At 42.1% G+C, this 20311-nt stretch overlaps 1 protein-coding gene across 1 annotated transcript in view; it reads right to left on the reverse strand.

Annotated features, from left to right (window-relative positions):
• Positions 1 to 18325, reverse strand: part of sorcs3a (sortilin related VPS10 domain containing receptor 3a) — a 232958-nt gene extending 214633 nt beyond the window's left edge. Inside the window, exon 1 of the mRNA XM_068726990.1 lies at positions 17475 to 18325. Coding sequence (XP_068583091.1) covers positions 17475 to 18161 — 687 coding nt within the window. The 5' untranslated portion in view covers positions 18162 to 18325. The remainder of the gene's footprint in view (positions 1 to 17474) is intronic.
• Positions 18326 to 20311: the final 1986 nt, after the last annotated feature.

Consider the following 20311-nt stretch of genomic DNA (forward strand, 5'->3'; position numbering starts at 1 on the left):
TCCTAAACCTCACCAAGGATTTTTGTGTCCTAAACAAGGTAAGGGCTTGTCCAGGTGCATTCATCACTCGCATAGTTGGACATTTGTAGAAAAACGCACAGAAAATAACAATGAACTTTGGTAAGATCTCATACAACTTGTTGTATGAGGATACATTGCAAGGATGGAGCATTTCCAATGCTTTGATGGCCTAGCTTCAAATTATGGTGTGTGTGCACTGCTAGTGTAGCCTGATTCCAGACCTCCCTATCGCTGCCCATTTCCAGATTTATTCAGTATTTCGAATAGAAACAGACTGAAGTGAAACAAAGAATTCAGTCTGATTATCAGGCTGCCACAAAAGTCGAGTGGAAAAGATTAAAGTGAAGAGCAAAAGATTATGCTTTGTAGAAACGTGATAATACAATCCATGCAGCAAACGTGGTTTTGTGTTGCATGGTTCATTTATTAGATCCGGAGTCAATTTGGATGAATTCAGCAACGGCAGCACTGTTTTCTCTTGCGGAGGAGGCTCATGGGTATTGTAGATTGCTATGACAGAGTTATGGAAATTTCTCAGGAAACGACTCAGAGCTGGCCCTGGATATAGGTGTATGCTAGGGGCCCATCAATCCAAATGACGGGAGAATTTTTTTTTTAAATCATACCTTACTTTTTCTTACTTATTCTGTTTTTAATACTAGCCACACTTAGACTGACTTGAGTGAGTGAGCAAGTGAGTGAGTATGTGAATGACAGTGACGATGAAACGTGATACGATTAAAATATACTGTTATGTCAAAAACGCCAAAGCCCTTTGGGGCCCAGGGATGCAAAAGGAGGGGCTTAGCCAAGGGTCTGGCCTAAGGCACCGAATTGGTCAGGGTCCGTTCTGTCACAGCTCTACAGACCAATCTAATATTCCATGTGTACCTCACTTGACAAAACCCATCCTGCAAGTCATAGAAACACCTCCTAAACGTATGTACATATCTGTCACAGCCCATGCATAAGGTCTATGTCACATAGATTTGAATTCCATTTGCACATGGTCCAATTTGAATCAGCTTGAGATCACAACCTACACAACCGTTCTTGTATAGTCTGGGCTATTCCACAGATTTTTGTCATCTCATTGTGTTATTTTTGTTTTATTTCTTTTACAGAATCAGTCTGCAATGACAACTTCCCATTATATAAGAATCATGAAATGAAGTAATACTGTTGTTTAAACATGGCAGCAGAGCTCACACAGCTGTTTCATATCTGTGTAAGGAAGGAATGGCAGCCATCTTCTTTGGGACTGACCGTTTTAATGCAGTACTCTTATTGATCAGCATTCATCCCTCATCCACACTGGATTTACAGAGACACAGCCCATGGCTGCCATAGGGCTGCCAGACCTAAAGAGAAATTGCCGTGGGAGCTCTGCCATCCCCCATCCTCACTGGGATGTTTCAGACGTCGTCGCCACACAGGCTGTTTACTAATCAGGATTTACGCCATTTGTTTGTACATACCAATAAATCACGTCTGAGTGCATGTGGATGACCATGAATCTAAAACAGAGCTAGATCTCTAATTGCCTCCCACAGGGCTGGAACAAATATATAACAGGGGCGTACCTCCCAGGGTTTAATATTAGACCACCGGGAATAAATGCTTTGTTTTTAATTGCTATGTAACCATGACTTCTGGGGAGATTTTAATTTCTTGGGAGCAAGAAATGAACTTCCTGAGTGCCAGAGGCAAGGCTGTGGATTCATCAACTACGTATTTAAATTCACGTTTGATGTCAATGTTTTGAAAACGCTAATTTCTTCAAAGTGTTCTAACTCAGGGATGAAATGATCCAAAAACTGAACTAAACGCGCCTCTAAAGATAGATCTGCCAAAGTAAAATGTCCCTCGGACGAGGGTTAAATGTCACTTTCCCTGAGGTTAGGCCAGTGCCTTTTGAGGATGGATGGAAGAGAATATTATATGTGTCTAATGGAGAAAGAGATATCCTCTCAAGGTCACAAAGTGAGACCAGGGTATCTGTAATAGACAGAAGGACCCTTAGAGGAGAGGAGGAGGTGGAGGAGCAGAGAAGATGGTTTAAATTCCTGTCCTCGGGGAAATCTCCATCCATCTGGGGAGTCGCTGAGAGTGCAGCCAATTCACATGCTCTCACAGGCCTTTAATTTAGGGAAACATATGCCGCCGCTTAGGCCTTTTGGAATCTGTGCATGTGATAGAAATTGGTGTTTTGGTGAACATTAGCTGATTGACCAGATATGGCATTAATAATGGTATTTACAAGGGATACAAGTACATGTATTACGCTCTCCTAAATGTGCTCTCTCTTTTAAATCTCACTTTATGTATTTACACTTCATAATTGCCTCTGCAACACATAATAATGCAAGTTAGTCAGTGGCACCAACTAATGGCGTGTCAATATATTTTTTCAGCAATCTTTTGCCATTTTGTATGTACGTGTGTGTGTGTGTGTGTGTGTGTGTGTGTGTGTGTGTGTGTGTGTGTGTGTGTGTATAAAATGGATGCACTCACGTGAAGTACAAGCATCTTACAGTAAAACTATATTGAATGTAGAACTTAAAGGATGCTTGCGGTGCTTGCTTGTTGTAGGAGTTATAGTGTTCCCTTCAGGGGTAGAAAGCCATTGCCCCTCAACACAAATCTTCTCTCTTTGAATAAACATAATTCCCAGGGGTCCCGGCACGGTCCCTACCTGCCCAAGCTCTGTCTGCTGCTAACTGGCCTTAAAGTGGTGACATCTTAACACACCCAGACACTGCGGCGATAGCGCCACAGTGTCAACTTTACAGTTAACTCTATACAGTTTCTCAGGCTTAACTCTATCCTACTGCAACACACTGCAACGCTAAGAGAAGTTCCCCTCCTACTGTTGCAGCCCCAGAGGGGCGCAGAACATTTTAGAGTGGGCTATTTCAGTAATTTCGGTCCCAGCCCCCACCATGTGCATCAGAGCCTGAGGAGCAGATATGGTCCGAATTGTGAATCCACCCACACTGCATGTCACTCTCTATAACAGAGAAACTGTGAGTGTGCTATCTACGCCGACCACACATACATGTGCACAACACACACCTACACAAAGCCTTGCAGAAAATATTGCACACGTATTACAGTGGAATGGAAAACTTCAAATAAAATGATGGAGTCAAATACAGAATCAATATACTATGGATAACAACAGTTATTAGATATTCCTACGTTCCCTTTGCACTTATTTCAGACTGCTTCCAGTCATGCTCCTGCTGTAATTATCTATAATCTCATCTCAATGTTGCATCTATAGCTTGAGTTTGAGTGGGAGCTCGGCATGTTGGCACGCTCTTTGTCTGCCTCCTGATGGAACACTTTCCACTCGGCTGAATTACCCACTCCATGATGACTCGATGCAGCAGAGCAAAAAATGATGCTCCCTGGGCTCCCATGTATTTAGATTCTTTCAAATGGATTCCGCAGGCCCCCCCCCTCATCCTGCAGACCCAAGCAGCGACAGGAATATAGAATGTAACGGATCAAGGCTACTGGCTATCCAACTGATAAGAAAATAGAGATTTTTTTTAATTTGACAACGTGAGCGCATGTGTACTACGGTGACCAGACGTTCCGGTTTCAAGATAGGTGTCCTGCGTCCCAACAAATATCTTTAAAACACTCAAATATCACGCTTGTCAACATTCTCCTTTTCCGTGCTGACATAGACATTTGTCATTTTCTGTCCCACTCATTATTACCTAACCCGCCGTAAAAACCTATAACAATGTACCACACATCTAAATTCAACAGTGACTTGTCTGTTTGTGTGTCAATGTGTTGTTGTCAAGGCTGTTGAAATGAAAGGTGCAACTCCTTCTGACAGAACCTGTCTGTACGCTAACAGTATTATATTTTCTCCAGGAGGCTTTGCAAAGTACCTGGTCTTGTGTTGAATACTGTGACACCGGCACTACGTTTGCACCTGCAATTATGCACAGGTGGGTAGACACTCACTGAATTTCTACCAAATCCACTATTATCACAAAATGTTTCAGAGCTACTAACTAGATGCTGATTCAACTAAAGTGCTGAGATGGGTTCTTGCTTTGGCAGGGTTTCATTCTCATTCAGTCACTGAACATGTTTGTGGATGCGTTGCAGTAATTCAGTCCATTTGAGAATATTACCATTACTGGAAAAAAATGAAATTACACATTAACTGTACTGAGAGATGAAATTGCTCTATTACCAAATGGGGAAGATTTAAATTTAAATGTCCACGCACAACTAGGTCGCAATGCTTGCCCAAACTTACAGAATCATTAATTAAGCAGTTTTAGTTGTGTCACTTCCCTCTGTGTCATTGATTGGTTTGACCCGTCACCAGTCTCCCCTCCTATATCAGCCCTTGCTCTGGGGGCCCATCAGTCTGTGTGCAGGCAGGAGGGAGGTGACCGCGCTTCCTCTGACCTTTTGACCTTGTGTTGACAACTCAGCCGCCTCAAGTTGCAGGAGTGACTCATGCGTGTCGAGGTTGGCATGGCGACGACATGATAAGTCATATCACAGGGATATATTGGAAGGCTTCTCCCACTTCTGTATTGACAGTCTATGCACAGGAGATTAAGACATGGCAGACAGGATGCAAAATATGCCAATATTATTCTGCTATGATTAGGGCTGAAATGACCCCCAACCCACACCCACGTTATTGAACAACACATCTGCGTTGAAATTGGCAGGAAGAGTGCGAGGTAACGTTAGCTGTTAGCAGCCAGTTTGCGGCACAGTCCTGCTTGACTAAATAAGGGAGCTAACGCTTTGGTAACATTGACAGAGGTCCTGTTGAGTGACATTATGATGTATTCAAGCTCTGTTCAGTAAAAATGACTTTTTGGTGACGATAAGGTTATCATGATGTGTTCAAATGTAATCTTAAAAGAATATTTTATGGTGAGAAACTATAATAAATCCAGTTGTTTGAAGGAGATGTTTTCATAGCCACATAAATAGATATTAGAGATGTTATAATTCTTAATATTAGCTCTAAGCAGATTATAATACATAATTAACTTAAGTTGTGTATGACAATAAAAGGATAACATTTGGAATTTTTCAAATTCTTTAAATGGTTGTTCTTAATGTTCTCTTCTTGTTGGTATTGGTTTTATCGGACTAATCGATGGAATGATAAATGATCTATAGCTGTAGCCCTAGCTATGATACATTTTGCATGCAGATGGAATGATGGCTCAAATGATCACATTCTATACAAAAAGCATCACTATTGCATGTTGAGATAACTAATGATTCTGCACACTGTTACCTTCTCACAGCAATAGATCTTCAATCTATATGATGATCTCACTGCTGCAATGAAAACAGGCAACCATCATTTCATGTGTTTAAAAGTACGATGCAACCTTCATCACATCCTCCCCTCTCTCTTTCTCCTTTCCTGTCACTCATGTGTCAGGAGGCAAAGCACGAAGATCCTAAAAATAAAACAGCCCACAGATAGTCAAGTAGTAAATTCCACATCTGGGGCCCCACTGGCCAAGGACGGAATCCCACCACAACTTTTTCTCTTGTTTGACTGCTGTATCTGCCTATATCTAGTCACTCACGTGCCTACTAAAATATTATTAATTGACTAATCATTTTGTTTCTGCTTCTTCGTCTCTGGAACATGATTTTCACTAGCATTTTCAAGGTGGGTCAAAACTGAAAAGTTTATCCTCTAGGAAGTATGAAAGTTCTCTCATGCTTCATCTTTATCGACAGTCTCTGCTTGTTACATGCATAGTGTTTTTTTTCAAAATAAACTTCTGCATACACAGGAAACGTACAGTTTCTGATCATTAAATGCATGCTATGTATTTTTCAAATACACTTCCAACCTTGGTTTACTTTGTCTTTATGTTTGTTTTAGGAAAGGTTGTGGTTTGGGTGAAAATAACCACGTTTGTTACATAATTGGCGTTAGTGACATAGGTAAGTCACATGACAAAACACAGGTAAAATGAGTCCACATTGATTTGGTTTTACATGGGACAAAGTCCTAAGTTTGTTTGATCCATCCGACTTCCTTTCCCATTTGTTCTACTCAGGCTTTTCACTCTTTGCATCTCTCTTTAGGGAAAATTAATGAAATGACTGAGACCTGAGACCACAGCTTCTCGAGGCACACAGCTGCTAAGATTTGGCTCCACCTAAATTCCCTCTCCAAGTGATGGCTAAAACTAAAGCTCCTTAAAAGCAGAGCGATGCAAGTGAGAAATCTCTACTAGCGGGATTATCTCCCTTGTAGCAGCCTGCTCGACAAATGCTTTTCTATCTGGTAAACCATGTAGCTTCAAATTCAATTAGGGCCACATAAACATTTTCATGTGTGGCAAGTGAGCTGTGAAAGGGCAGCAAACAGGCTCAGGCTGCAGCTGGGAGAGACGAGCAGGGCCCGATCTACTTCTGAGCAACAGAGGGAAGAGATTTGAGATGCACTGTAATATTTAGCATGCGCTGAACTAGCTGCTTTGCGTGAGTCCATGGGAACGGCCGTGTCTCTTCATCACTAAATGATCCATCTATCTGACTCTGTATACCTCCCCATGCCCTCTCTCATCACACACAAAGACAGACACAGAGTAAACACCATATGACTTAATTTCAGTCACAATCACAGAATCGTTTTATCTGCCGAATAGCGTGACATTTGTCTTTGCAGGATTTGTCCAGTGGCACCAATCCAGCTCAGCTACACTCTACATATACAGTGTGCAGCCTATTTAGCATTTAGCATCCTTGTGCATTGGAGCTGTACAGGGCACAATGTGGCTAAAGCTCTAAAGTAAGGGTAATGAATAATCAGTGGTCTCTTCCTCTCGCTCTACTTCTCCCTCTGTCCTCCTGTCCTGCAGCTTATATTACACTTCATTATTCTTTAGGCTACCCACTCCCTCTAGTGATGGACAAAGGCACTGCCTGAGGAGCAGCCGGCAGGCAGGCGGCAGCAAACGAGGGACCACAGGAACAACGGTAAGAGTCGGCTTCCTTTTGCTACAGGCTGGATGCCGGTGGGAAACACAGCGCTGGGCTGAGAGGAACAGTTGTTTGACGAGAACATACAAAACGGTCACTTGTGCATTAAAATGACCGACTGAGTGCGAGTGCTATGCTGTGTTGCAGGAAAAGTGTAAAGAGCCACCGAAAAAAAACAAAAAACAGGAGACGCCTACAGGAACAGGCAGAGGACAAACACAAAAACACACACACAGATGCACACAAACACACTTGATTAAACTGCTCTCCGCTGTGAGAAAGCACGTTCATTTGTATTTAAGTGGTGCAACGTGATAATTACCTGGGCTGGGTTTCTTCAGAGCTGCATGCTACTCTGTGTGTTCCCAACAAGGCCTAGTTTTCCTCGGGCCCCCTCTTCCCTCATCCATCTCACTGGTCTGGATAATGTATCGATGCCTTCACTGGTGGCCTCACCTCGACGAATGTTAATAATCATACACAGCCTCCACTTTCCTATCTGCATTCCCAGCACTTATCAGCGTGATATCGTCTTTGAATAATAAACACTGTGAGCAGGAAAACAACCAGGTCAGTTGTTTTAATAACCCCTCAGTTATTATATCAGATTCTGAATCCATGTGCTCTATGCTGAATGTATAGATACATAATGAGTATGCATAATGAGAGCACTCTCTGTGCAACAAATCATTGCTTCAAATTGAGTGGCCTCATTTAAATTTCGTTATGTCTTTACACTGACATGTTTAAAATCAGGCACTGGAATGAGATCCATCCCCTTCAAGATAATTGATATTGTCCGGACAGACCACACATTGAAAATGGGCCATTATTCATAATTCATAAAACTTTATATAACTGACTTACTTTTGAAGATTACACAATAACGTATTCATTGTTAAAGGGACAGCGATGGTCAACCCAGACTACGCAAGCATTGTTGTATTATTGGCCCAGACATAATGAACCCCGCACGTTATGTCATCGGTTGCCAAATGACTAGATCACCACTGAACATACTCAGTGGTGGATCCAGGTGTTTCTAGAATAAAGATGTGCGCATCGATGTTGGCATTTTACAGGTTTCCTCTATTTTTTTCTGTCATGATTCTGAAAAGGTCAAGCCTATAGGCCCATGCTCCTGCTATTATATTGTGACAGATCTGTGATAATGTGTCACAATTAAAAGGGCTTTGGCATAAGGCTACCGTCGCTAACGTGCTGTGTGAGTCAATAGGAGCCATTTGTGCCGAGTGTGTGTGTGTGTGTGCAAACCATTGCATACTTGGGCATCCAGTGAACACTACATTAATCCAATCAATTAGCTTAATAGGCATGACATGTGTTGACAAAGCAAAATTAGAATTCTGAAAGACAGTAGCATCTAGTTGGAGTCATGTTTCTAGCCATCTGACTGAATGCAAATCTAATATTCACTTTTTCAGTTTTTATTTCTATCAAATACTGCTGTCAATGGTTCCAATGTGATCTCATCCCCACTCGTCATATTTTGCCCCCCTTTTTGTGTAGCATCTTGATGCCGAAGGTTTGAGTGTGGTTATTTAATTAACCCAAAGTTAACAATGTGAAACCAGGGCTGTCAGGTTTAGGCAACAAAACTATTGGTCAGGGTTTAGAAAACGTCATGGTTTGGCTTAAATAACTAAGATTGAAATGCAACGTCAACTGGCCACTGCCACATTATCGTCATCTGATTTATCGTTAATGTCATAAAAGTCCCTAAACCACAAGGAAATACAGCACCCAAAAAAAGTCTCACTGTGTCTGAACTGGTACCTGCCTTATTTTCGCTGTAGCTTGAAGGCATGTGACACACCAGGAATGATACTGAGCACCATTGATTGTAGAGGCCCACTATCAGTCTCTCTATGACAGGACTGGGCCAGCACTGTGGCTACCTTCACTGAGAATTACTGGGATTTAGAAGGTTTAAGCTTCTACTTCGGGGTGAGAAATAGCCTGCAGTGTGATGTGCCAGGTCCCGGAAGACTAAATGCACTTTTGATCAACAACATACACAACAATGTGGGTAAATATTCAAGAGGCTTCATTACAACTATGACAAGAAAAGGTGATAAAGTGTTACATTAAAAAAGAACAAGCCCTCATCGATGCTGCCTTTTTATGTGCGCTCTCAGCACGACGAGCCACACTGCAGAAAAAACACCGGGCTGTTGACGCAGGCAAAAAGAGGCTCACAAGCTGGAGCACGTAAAAAGTGTCCGACTAAGGGTATTTATTTAGTTACACGCCTGTTACCACTCATTACTCAACATTACTGCTTGTATTCAGTACAACCTTAAACCTCCTACACCATGAATAAAATGTGGGAACAAACAGAGGAAGAGGGAAAACAAGCGGTGAGGGTCGAAGCGGGGCCGCTTGGGGATGACTTTATTACAGCTGCAAGAAAAGCCTTTGAGGTTTATGTAAAGCAGAGGAGACGTCATCTTTTACTTTTCATTATTGGTTAACTGTTTATGATTACATATCTATTTGCAGCAGTTTTTTTTTGCTGAGGTTTTTATATTTCGACTTGTTTACTTACTACAAACAAATTCCCCCTGAGGAAATGAATAAAAGAGGGCGTGTGTGTGTGTGTGTGTGTGTGTGTGTGTGTGTGTGTGTGTGTGTGTGCATGTGTGTCTGTCCACGGTTAATCTCTCATACTACTGGACCCTGATACTTTTGTGTTTTATGATATAATTAAAAAAAAAAATTCTACCATCATTGACTGCTGACTCCTCACTCTTCTTGTGGTGATCAATGGCTGTTTCATTAGCAAAAGGCGTCTCCAGCAATTGACCATGCTAAAAACAAGCCTCACCAGTCTGTTGTTTGGTCTCATTTTGAAGCAGAGCATCTGCAACTGCAGTCTCGTTTCCAGAAATGCAGTCATACCTTGCAGCAAACAGAAGCAAGTGGATTTGAATTCAGTCTCCTCCCATCCCCTCGGCACCAGAAACAGACTGACGCTGACTAGCAACTACCTCATTCGTCTGTTTATTAGTTAAACAAACTAGATTACAGGTGGCCAACGTTTGTTGTCAGATCCTGGTGCCAAATCTCAAAGATCCTTGAAAGCAATTATCAGCTGAAACAACATAGAATACAACCAGAAAAATAGAAAATGCTGTCATGGAATCAGCAGAAACAGTGATGTAATAAATGCTACTTTTGTCAACTTTTTTTTCTTTCTTTTAGACAAAGCAATCTCCACTCAAGGTCAAGTATGACCAGTTTTCATGGAACCTTTTTTGAAACTTTCTACATTTCTGACTAATTTAAGGACTTCTCGTCCATCTTGGCTTGAAGCAACCCATGTAGCTTCAGCTGAAGAGACAATGTGGAGATAATGTTACTAAAAAGTGCAAAGTAGCAAACGTAGAGAAGGGTCGTCAAATGAGCAAACTGAAAGTAATATCAGTTACATAGCATAATATATCTTTAGGTTGATAATATCAGCTGCTGCTCACAGAGGAATTGATCAATATAAAAGACGTTTCCACTTTTAGGTTTCCTCAGTTATATAGTGTCTCTTTAAAAGTTAAACTTCACAACTCAATTTTGACTTTGGAAACAGCCGTTCCAAGGCTCCTTAAGGTCCACTTGCGTGTTTTGTAGCTTTTGAACATAGCACCAGGTCATATTTGTTTTTGATTGAAGTTGAGGTTGTGTCAGAATGGTGTGAATTACTTTCAAGAGCCGGACAAGTTTCGCCATTTTAATCAGGGTGGGATTAGTGAAAACAACGTTTTTTAAATGTTTTGCTTCATGAAAATAAATCACAAATCGCAGTGATCCTATTAAGCTGCTGTTAAGGTAACAATTACAGAATCATTGGGGACTTTTGAGGGAATATTTTAAATACATTTTTAAAATGTTCACTCTTGCCTTAGCATTTCCTCATGCGGAGATACAAGGGATGTGATCATATACAACAAAACAAAAGGTCAAATGCTAATTTAACAAAACTAAATGGCTCCTTAAGTACTATTGGATAGCACTACTCACCTAGGCATGCCAGAGGATTATTTATGAACTTCAATACAAAAATAAAATAACATAGACCAGAGGGGGGAAGCCCCCCATCACCCCCTCCGGCAAATACACCCTGATTGTAACGCAGCCCAATACACCATCGCCACAAAATACAGCCTCCATGTGTACCACGCAAATGTGTCAACACAAGTCTGAACTAGAAGCATTTAGCATGAGTGCATATCTTTATATCCCGGGGTTTCAGGGGGAATGAAATGCCACAGTCTGGCAGTGTGAGTATCACCTCTGTTCATTGAGTAACTAAAGGGATCGTTAGCGATACCTTTTCACCTCGGCCTATCTTACGCTGCACAGTATTTTCCTCTGCAGGATTATGTGAGAGCACTGTGCTTTCTGTTTCAGGGAAAGCTCCACCCTCACAGAAAACACCTATACAAGAGGATTAATAATTCATTGATATCCATGACCACTTACAATCTCCTTCATAAAACAGGCTTATATTAGTACCATACCCGTCAAACAATTCAAACAACTCTCAACGGCGTCATTAGAATTATAAAAGCAGCTCAGCATGGAGGATGAGTAAATGAGAGACAATAACTGTTTGATGGAAATTAAATGTGATTCCCATTCTAAGGAAGTAAGCGCAAACCTTGGGGGGAGGCAAAATTACTTTGAACTGTATATACGGTTGTGGGATGATTTATTTAAAGGGCACTTTTCAAGCTGAGTTTCACGCCATATACTATGGACAGTCAGAAGTTCAGTCACGTACGGCCGCTGCTGGAGTATTTTGTGCAACTTGAGAGAGGTATTAACAGGAAATAGAAATCCAAAAATCATGAGCATCTACCTCCCGCCGCCATCAATGAAAGATGCTCACACAATCCATTTGGTAATGGGGGGGTGTTTAGGCAGGTTATCTCCATTAAAATCCAAATAGAAATAAAGCAGCAGTTCTGATTGTAAAGTTAATGCGGCGTGGACCCATTTTACAGCCACTTTCAATCTCTCATAGATAAACCAGTAGATCACTTTAATTAGACAATGTGTTAATTGAGTGCAGGTCCCAGGGGTGTTATGTGTCAACATTAGTCTCCATCAGTGACAACCTCCTCCAGGCACGACACCATTCGCTCCGACCGAGAGTGAGACGTGATACTGAGAATGATTGAGGGCGTGTGTGTGCGCGTGTGTGCGACTTTGTGTCTGTGCCCGTTCAAGTATGTCTCTGGGTGCCTGTGATTTTGTGACCTAGTATAAGATGTATCAATGCATGGGAGGGACAGTGTCTGCTGAAGGAGGGCAGAGAGAGAGAGAGAGAGAGAGAGAGAGAGAGAGAGAGAGAGAGAGAGAGAGAGAGAGAGAGAGAGAGAGAGAGAGAGAGAGAGAGAGAGAGAGGCGTGCGGCCTATCGCTTCTCTGTGGTCTGACATTATTATTACGTTCTCATCGCCCCGGCCCGCTGGGCCCGGCTAGTTCATGTTTTGGAAATGGCGAGGGACATCAACATTACAAAGTATCGCACTTGGCTCAGAAAAAAAAGAATAACAATAAAATAAAATGTGGATAAGGTCAAGATGCACTTTGCCTCAGGGACTTTGAACTCTCAAACTGACATCTCAGTTTTAAATCAGTCCACATGTGTTGTGCATCAAGAGGAAGACAGTGAGAAGAAGACGTGCTGCCCGGGAAAGGTGGTCCCCTGCATTCTCTGAGTACCCCAGATGGGAAAAAGGCATTTAATAGAACAGAAATGAAACTAAATTAAATTTGACACTGGGGTGTACCAATGTAATTAACACACACACTTCTCTCTACCTCACACTCACAGATAATGTCAGCACCCTTGCACTGGCGAACAGGATCAGTGGCCAAGCGTATGATTATACTCAGCTCTCTGAAGTCGTAGCGAGGTGGCTTCCATCAGTGCCTCTGCCACCGTGGCAATCATACAGGGAACATAACGAGGCCATTAGGTTTGGCGAACGCAGCCTTAAAGCCTCTTGTCCGACCGGCTGGGTTCCCACTATGCACGTGCTCATAGCTTCAAAGCTTTTAGCAGCTTGATGTGATCCAAGATCCGCGTTGTGCTGCAGCAGCAGGTGCAATGCATCCTGATTGGATGGCTTCCTGAATGGCTTCCTTAATGCCGTGGCGTTTCTGTGCCGAGCGCTGAGGACAGTTTTAACATTATGTGACACTTTCAAGTGCATCCGGTGACCTTTAAAAGGAGTTATAGAATGCAATCTCAAATTGTGCTGACCTGGTTAACTTCCTTTTTAAAGGAAAGAGCTGGATTTTTGTGTATGCAGTGATGGGTGCTTTTGATCGCTGTATGTCCTCGTCTAATATCCTGTTCTTTAATGTTGCTTGTATTTTACTTAAAATGATGTGGTTAGCTATACTGCTTCCCACACAAAAACCTTTGTGCAAACAAGGCTTTTTATTCTGCAAGGCAGAGATCAGCACTACACGTTACGCTAGCAGAGATGAAATTACCTACCATACATTATCTTACTCATCCTACACATGGAATTTGAAAGCTTAGGCATTACAGTGTAAGCATAAAGTGACATATCATGCTTTTAAGAGCACACTGCATGAAATCAGTAGGTCAAGAGCGAGCCTCAGCCCAACCCCTCACTGCAGCCAAGGGTTTAGCTCTCAAGGCCAGTTCAAGACAGATTCTCCATTCATGTTTTGAGGCACATGGGTTCTTGCCACCAAATCATTCTCCCAATGCAAAAAAACAAAAACAAAGGATAGGGAAAAAATCTGTAGACACTAATTAGAGGAGGGAGGAGAGATCGAGGGATAAGGGAGAAACGGCCCGCTGGAAGGGTTTCATTATTGATGATAGACTCTTTTGTTTTCCTCTTTCTTTTTGCTCCAGAGCAGAGGAGTGAGAGAAGAAAAAAAACAACTTTATAATGTATCACCATCAGTAATTTAGGCTGAGGAGTGAGATGGGTTGATGGAAAGTGAGTGGGAACAAGACATGGCCCTACATCCTAAATCATGTACCCTGGCTGCAGACACTATGGATGGAAATACTACCCAGGGCTCTGTCCTTGTTGGCGAGTCTCTGGGCTCTTTCTATACTATGGATGCTACATATACTGATGACCATGACATGCACATAGCAGCCAGCGGGGTTGATAATGTATTCGAAAACATCTTTTTTGCAAGATGTCAGATTCTTACAAAATGTATTGATTGTGTTTCAAAAGACATCCTGTAACAAATGGGAGAATGGCATTTTTCCGGTCTTCAGCTTTAGGGACTGACACATTCCCGAAACATGTGTGTTTTTGCTGCAAGACATTTTTACCATCAGAAACCACTACTGAGAGTCTGCGTGTGTTCCTCCAGTCCTCAAGAGGGATTTCAAACACACACAGCTCTATTGATGACTTGCCAGATATGACTGACCTGTGCCTGCATCAGTTCTCATGAATATAAAAGACCACTCAAGTCGAGCTCATGCAGGCACCGTCTTAATTTTCCTCACCCACCCTCCAAAGAGAGTGCCACGTGGATGTAGTCACCGTGACATCACCCATTGTTTTGTGCACTGCTGGTTTGAAGCCTCGAGTTCAGATTGTTGGCCAGCGCCATCTTGTTTCTTTGGAACCAAAAGTGACAACGCCGTGGTATTGACCTGTCAATCACAAGGTAGCCCCGCCCTAAAGCATATCCTGCTTTATGGTCTATGGTCACTTCGTCATTTATTATATTCATGGGCATAATTTCACTGAAGCATCCCAACAGCAGTTAGTCTCAACATTGAAACATCTACATTCTCAGTTAATATCTAATGTTAAGGCATTGGACCTGCGTAAGCCTGAGGCAGAGACATGAAGACACAACGACAGGCACAGAGATAGAGAGGCAGGGGGTGGGGGTAGAGACAGCTATTTGGACAGGTACAGAGAGACAGTGAGAGTGCATTAGCCTTGTGTACACGCCTCAGAGGACACACCATTCCCCCCCAGGGAACCCACAGCAGCGTCAAGTCCTCCCAGAGGTAGTCACAGTACAAGACACGGCCGACCAATCTGACTGAAATAAGGGTGGCAGAAAGTGTCTAGAACCAAGAGGTTGTGAATGTATGGCCGATTTAGTGGCAGTCAACTGACAGCAAACCAGTCAGCCCACATCTGAGATTAATTTACATTTACTGTATTCCAAATATTTAGTCCAGAAGAATGCAATGGTTGAGCAGGTCGGAGTTTGGTATCTTGACTAAAAGTCAGTGGAATAGGCCACATGACTAACACCTATCCAATAAGTCTGTCATTTTCTACCAAAATGAAAAGTGCAAATAACATCAAGTTTAACTAACGCTGTATGTCATTGTCTTACAAAACCAGCCCATCTGAGCCATTTCTGATATGGTAGCTCTTTAGTCACTGTTTCATTTAGGCAACTAATACTACTTGGCTTAGGATAGAAACTAGGGCTGTCACAACTGGTCAAAAAGGATGTTTGATGATAATATTGTTTATTATTAACGATTATTATTATTATTTGTGGGAAAATATATTGTCCAACAAAATAAGTTACTTTGACAGGCCTAATCCTCGGACGCTTTGTACACCCAACCAACCTTCCTTAGCAAAACTTAACCAACGTTTTTTTTAAAGGAAGTTATATGATGATTATTTTGGGGCATTTTTAGCGTATGTCTTGCAACAAATGTCCCCCACTGGAATAGAACCAGTGGTATTTATGTTCAAATGTTGGTTGTTTGGTAAGACACTTTAAACCACCTGAGTCATCATGTTGGTCTTGGGGTTGTCATTTTGGTGAGGATGGTTTCTATAGTACAGTCACAGGAAAAATGAAAGGACACACAAAGCCTGCAATGGAAGGTGAATAGACAGTGAAGGTTACAGTGGCTGAACCAAGCTGGTCATCCATCTAACCAGCTAGTCATCCCGTTTATTCAGCCCCTCACTCTTACTCCAACTTGACTACTGCTGCAGTTAAGTTAGAAGACTTCAAGCTCAATCTCTCTGTACTCCATTCATCACCAGGACAAGTACCAATGGCCAATGAAGATTAAGTAGCAGATCTCCTCTCTTGAGGATGCTCTCGAGGCCGGGCCTGACTTCCCTTGCTTTGCCACGAAAGAAGAAAAGACTTTGAAATAAAGCCCTCATTCTTCAAGATAATTATTAAAGATTTGAAGCTGAGGGGGCAGCGGCACAAAATAACCTCTTCACCCTCTCCATCCAGCACACATTCATGCAGTCACACACACACACACACACACACGAGTGTGAGCACACACCAACATGTTCCCCTCACAGTGCCTCAGTCTTCACTGCAGGATAAAAAAACAAGTTCATGCACCGTGTCATAATCAGCTCAGACAAGACTGAATATGCGGGATTTTTTTTTTTCAGATGGAATAAAGCGAGAGGAGCAGCCACAACAACAAATTAAGCTTGTGAAACCACAAAGAAGAGCCCATCGGCTCTCTGTGAGCTTGCATGGTTGTGTAAATGACTTTGATTCATTTTGTCTCATTATTCTCTTCCTATGAGGACCCCCTTGTGTAAGAGGGGAAGGATTTTCATCCATTTAATTTGCAAAACGGGCCGGAATGTGGTCAGTGTCATTTTAGAGAGGAGGAAGTGCTACTATTTACTGCTGTACGGATTTACACATCTAAAGACAGCAGGTTGATGCTGTGTTTGACCTGGACAGTTATTGTGACACACAAAATACTGCATGATGTCCTTCTGTACACACACACACACACACACACACACACACACACACACACACACACACACATTTATATATATATATATATGATCAATGCAACATCTTCAGAATTAAAGGGATTGCTCAATGGAGAGCAATAATGTATGACTTACTCTTTCTCAAATCAATTAGTTCGGATGAAAACCCTCGCATCATTAGGGCGGTATGAATCATGGATTCGCATATCTCTAATTCGGTGCAATTATTTCTGAAATATTTTCCCACGAAAGCTATAATTTACTACAAACTAAATATAATAGACAAAATGCACGGCTTTCAGACCATGCACGGATAGAAACAGGTGTGGATGCATAATGTGATTAAATAGGAAAATAAAGGACATAACAGAGAGTGAGTTCGTGCTAATTTCTAGGAGAGTCAAAGGTCGCGACCATACAGTTCACAGTCGGTGCAAAAGTCTGGCATTTAGGGAATAGTGTGCGTCGGAGCGCATCTGTAGCTTCCAGTGCACCTGTTAACAGTGAACCGCAACTCAGCGGCACGACAGAGCACAAAGTCTCCGCTCTGTGCGTCACGGAGTTTTTGATCACCCACCTGCTCAAGTCACTTTGTTCATTCGGAATGTGGATTCGTAAAAAAGCAGCATAATATATAGATGAAAAAAAAAACATGGTTACTTACGCTGCTGTTTTGTCCAGACCAGTAAACCACCGCGTGGTTATGCGCAGAGTCCCCACTCAGAGAGAAAGTGCTGCTGGTGAGTTTGGGTTCATCCTGCCGGTTATTCCCTCTCGCTTCATCCCTGTTCCATCTGACCTCGGACCTGCCGTGCTTGTGTCCGTCAAACAATGAGCCCCGATCCTCCGGAGCGCCTGCATCCATGTCAGTCCGGCCGGTCCGCCCGTTCTCACTGAACTCGGAAAACTGAGGACTGCTTCTCTTCGCTCTTCGAAGGGCAGCATCCTCACTCTTCTTGGGCTCCCCTGCCCTATCACTGCCGCGGTGACTTAATTCACTGGACCCCGATGCATCTTCCTTTGCGCCCACTCCATCCAAACTGACATGTTGATGGAACTGGGGAAGATCCTCGAGAGAAACGTCTGCATCATGGTCGGCGTCCACTCCAGTATTTTGGTCGGTAACCGCGAGTTCCCTAAACTCTATTCGGATGTTTTTTAGGGTGTCCAGATCCTCTGTCGGGTCAGTGCTCATACCCAGCTTTAATTCTTCCACGTGAAGTTGAACTGGCGACGCACAAGATGCGCAAGTTATCTCCGCCTTGGCATTTTGTAGGGTTTGAGCGGTTATCACCACCCAGATACCCAGAGATAAGTGTAAGCCTGGGCAGAAGCCAGCCCAAGTCTCCATTGCTGACAGAGATTTGGGGGAGTGAAAGACCGTAGGAGACCTTATCCGACACCTTAACTCCCTTCTCTCAGGTCGATAAAGAATAACTGACGCCTCGTTTGTCCGTCCGGTTGTTTGGAGGGGAGAAAGTGCTCTTCAGCGAAACTGTTCACGTCCAAGGATCTTTAGTCAGGAAAGCCACCACACAGGAGGGAGGAGCTGTATCGAAGCCAGCTGCCGAGTGTGCGCCCGGAAGAAAGACGGAGAGAGAGATGGAGAGAGAGGGAGAAGGAGAGGGAGCGAGATAGAGGGAGAGGGAGAGAGATAGAGAGCGAGAGGGAGAGAGATAGCGAGAGAAGCTGCCCGTGGTGCTGAGTCTTCCCCTATCCTTGATTAAGTTTTGATATTACCAACGAAAATTATCTGTATCATGGCACATATCATATCATGATCAAAAACAAAAAATAAACATTGGCTATATACATTTTTTTTCCAATAATTGTATCTTATATTCTTTTTTCTCTGCAGTTTTCTAATATTATATTACCATTTAATTTGCCGGTATAAGAGCAGCATCACCCTAGATTGACGATTCAGAAATGACTCAGTGAACGTATCAAATGCAGTTAAGTCATATAATATGCAGTGAATCTTTTTTCTTTGTAGAACTCGATCTGATTTTTGTGTTTAGTGGTATTCGTCAAACCATTGCCAATGCATTCCCTGTAGAAATCAATTAGTTGTGTTATTTGTTTTTTCTCTGTAGTTACATCATTTTGTTTGGTAAGCTCTCTGATAGCCTATAGCCCCACCATATTTAAGAATCGGCTTACAGTTGTTTTATTTTCGATGGCTAACATGCATTAGTCAAAACTAAAGTCACATTGTCCAAACTATTTTCACAGACCATGTGAACCAAATCCTTTTTCATTGCTTTCAAACTAAATGTATTCAAGGAGCACAATTTCCAAAATCCATGAACTCATTTCTCATTCATACTTGACACTATGTATTTGCAGCACATTTTTCAAATGCTAATACACTGTTTTTGAAACTCTTAAAACATATTCAAAACAGAATACTGGCAAATTTTATGATTTTCTGAAGTAACCATATTGAAATATATTAATAAGACAAAAGACGACGGCTTCACAATGATTCAGTCTGAAAACATGGATGAAGAACGGTTGGTGGGGACAGAATAGTGGCAGAGAGAGGGAGAATGTGTGGAGGACAAAGGAGAGGAAGACCAAAGACCAAGAGCTGTGATCTATGATGAGATAAGGGCCACAATTATTGACCATGTTTTAAACCACGGCCTCTTTCTGAGAGATTTGGAATTTCAGGAATTTGTTTTTAATTTTGTTTCAAATCTTAATTTTGCACAAGTAAATTACTTTACGCTAGGATATATAGAAAATAAAAGATATTTAAGCAAATTTCTGCATTTCTGATTCATTATTGTTACATATATTTCAGTACAGTCAATAAAGTGAAAAGGTGTTATTCCTCTTTGCTAGTGAAATACTGATGTAAAAAGTCTTTAAAACTTAAATATATATTTATAATAATATAATATTTTGAGTGACAATTGTTGCTATTGTTTGGGTCGAATGAGCTCATTTTGAGACATGTATGAAGTGTTTTGGTGGTTTGACTGAGTTTTGGAGCTGAGATTAACTGATTGGCCAAGATGCATGTTGGTAATGCAGACTGTAAGATTTTTAAAAAAGCTGCTTCAGAAAAAAACCCTGTAAGACTTTCCTTTTTGATTAAGCTTATAGCTGGGTCAGGTTTATAGTTAGAGCTGGGTCAGATTTTCCTCGGACCAGGCCTAGATATGCTACTACAGGCCTAGACTGCTGGAGGACTTCCTATGATACACTGAGCTCCTCTCCCTCATCTGTATACATTTATGTCACATTAATGCGCATTACTAACTTGTCGTCTTCACCAAATTTTCATTGCTGTATAACTAGTGCACACCCACTAATTTCAGACGCACCCTAAGTTTTCTGGAACTGGGCCTGTTCTCAAGGACAGAGAACTTCCAAGGGAAAAGAAAGGGACTGGAGGACACTGATTGATTTGAAGGCCTTTAATTGTGCAAATAGACGTTTCAAAACCCACTGTGTCTTCATCAGAGTCAAAATTGATGATAGGATGAGCAT

The sequence above is a fragment of the Cebidichthys violaceus genome, unplaced genomic scaffold (genome assembly GCF_023349555.1).
Source record: "Cebidichthys violaceus isolate CVI_PGR_0920_01 unplaced genomic scaffold, fCebVio1.0.p SCAF_4, whole genome shotgun sequence".
In the NCBI taxonomy this organism is placed as follows: domain Eukaryota; kingdom Metazoa; phylum Chordata; class Actinopteri; order Perciformes; family Stichaeidae; genus Cebidichthys; species Cebidichthys violaceus.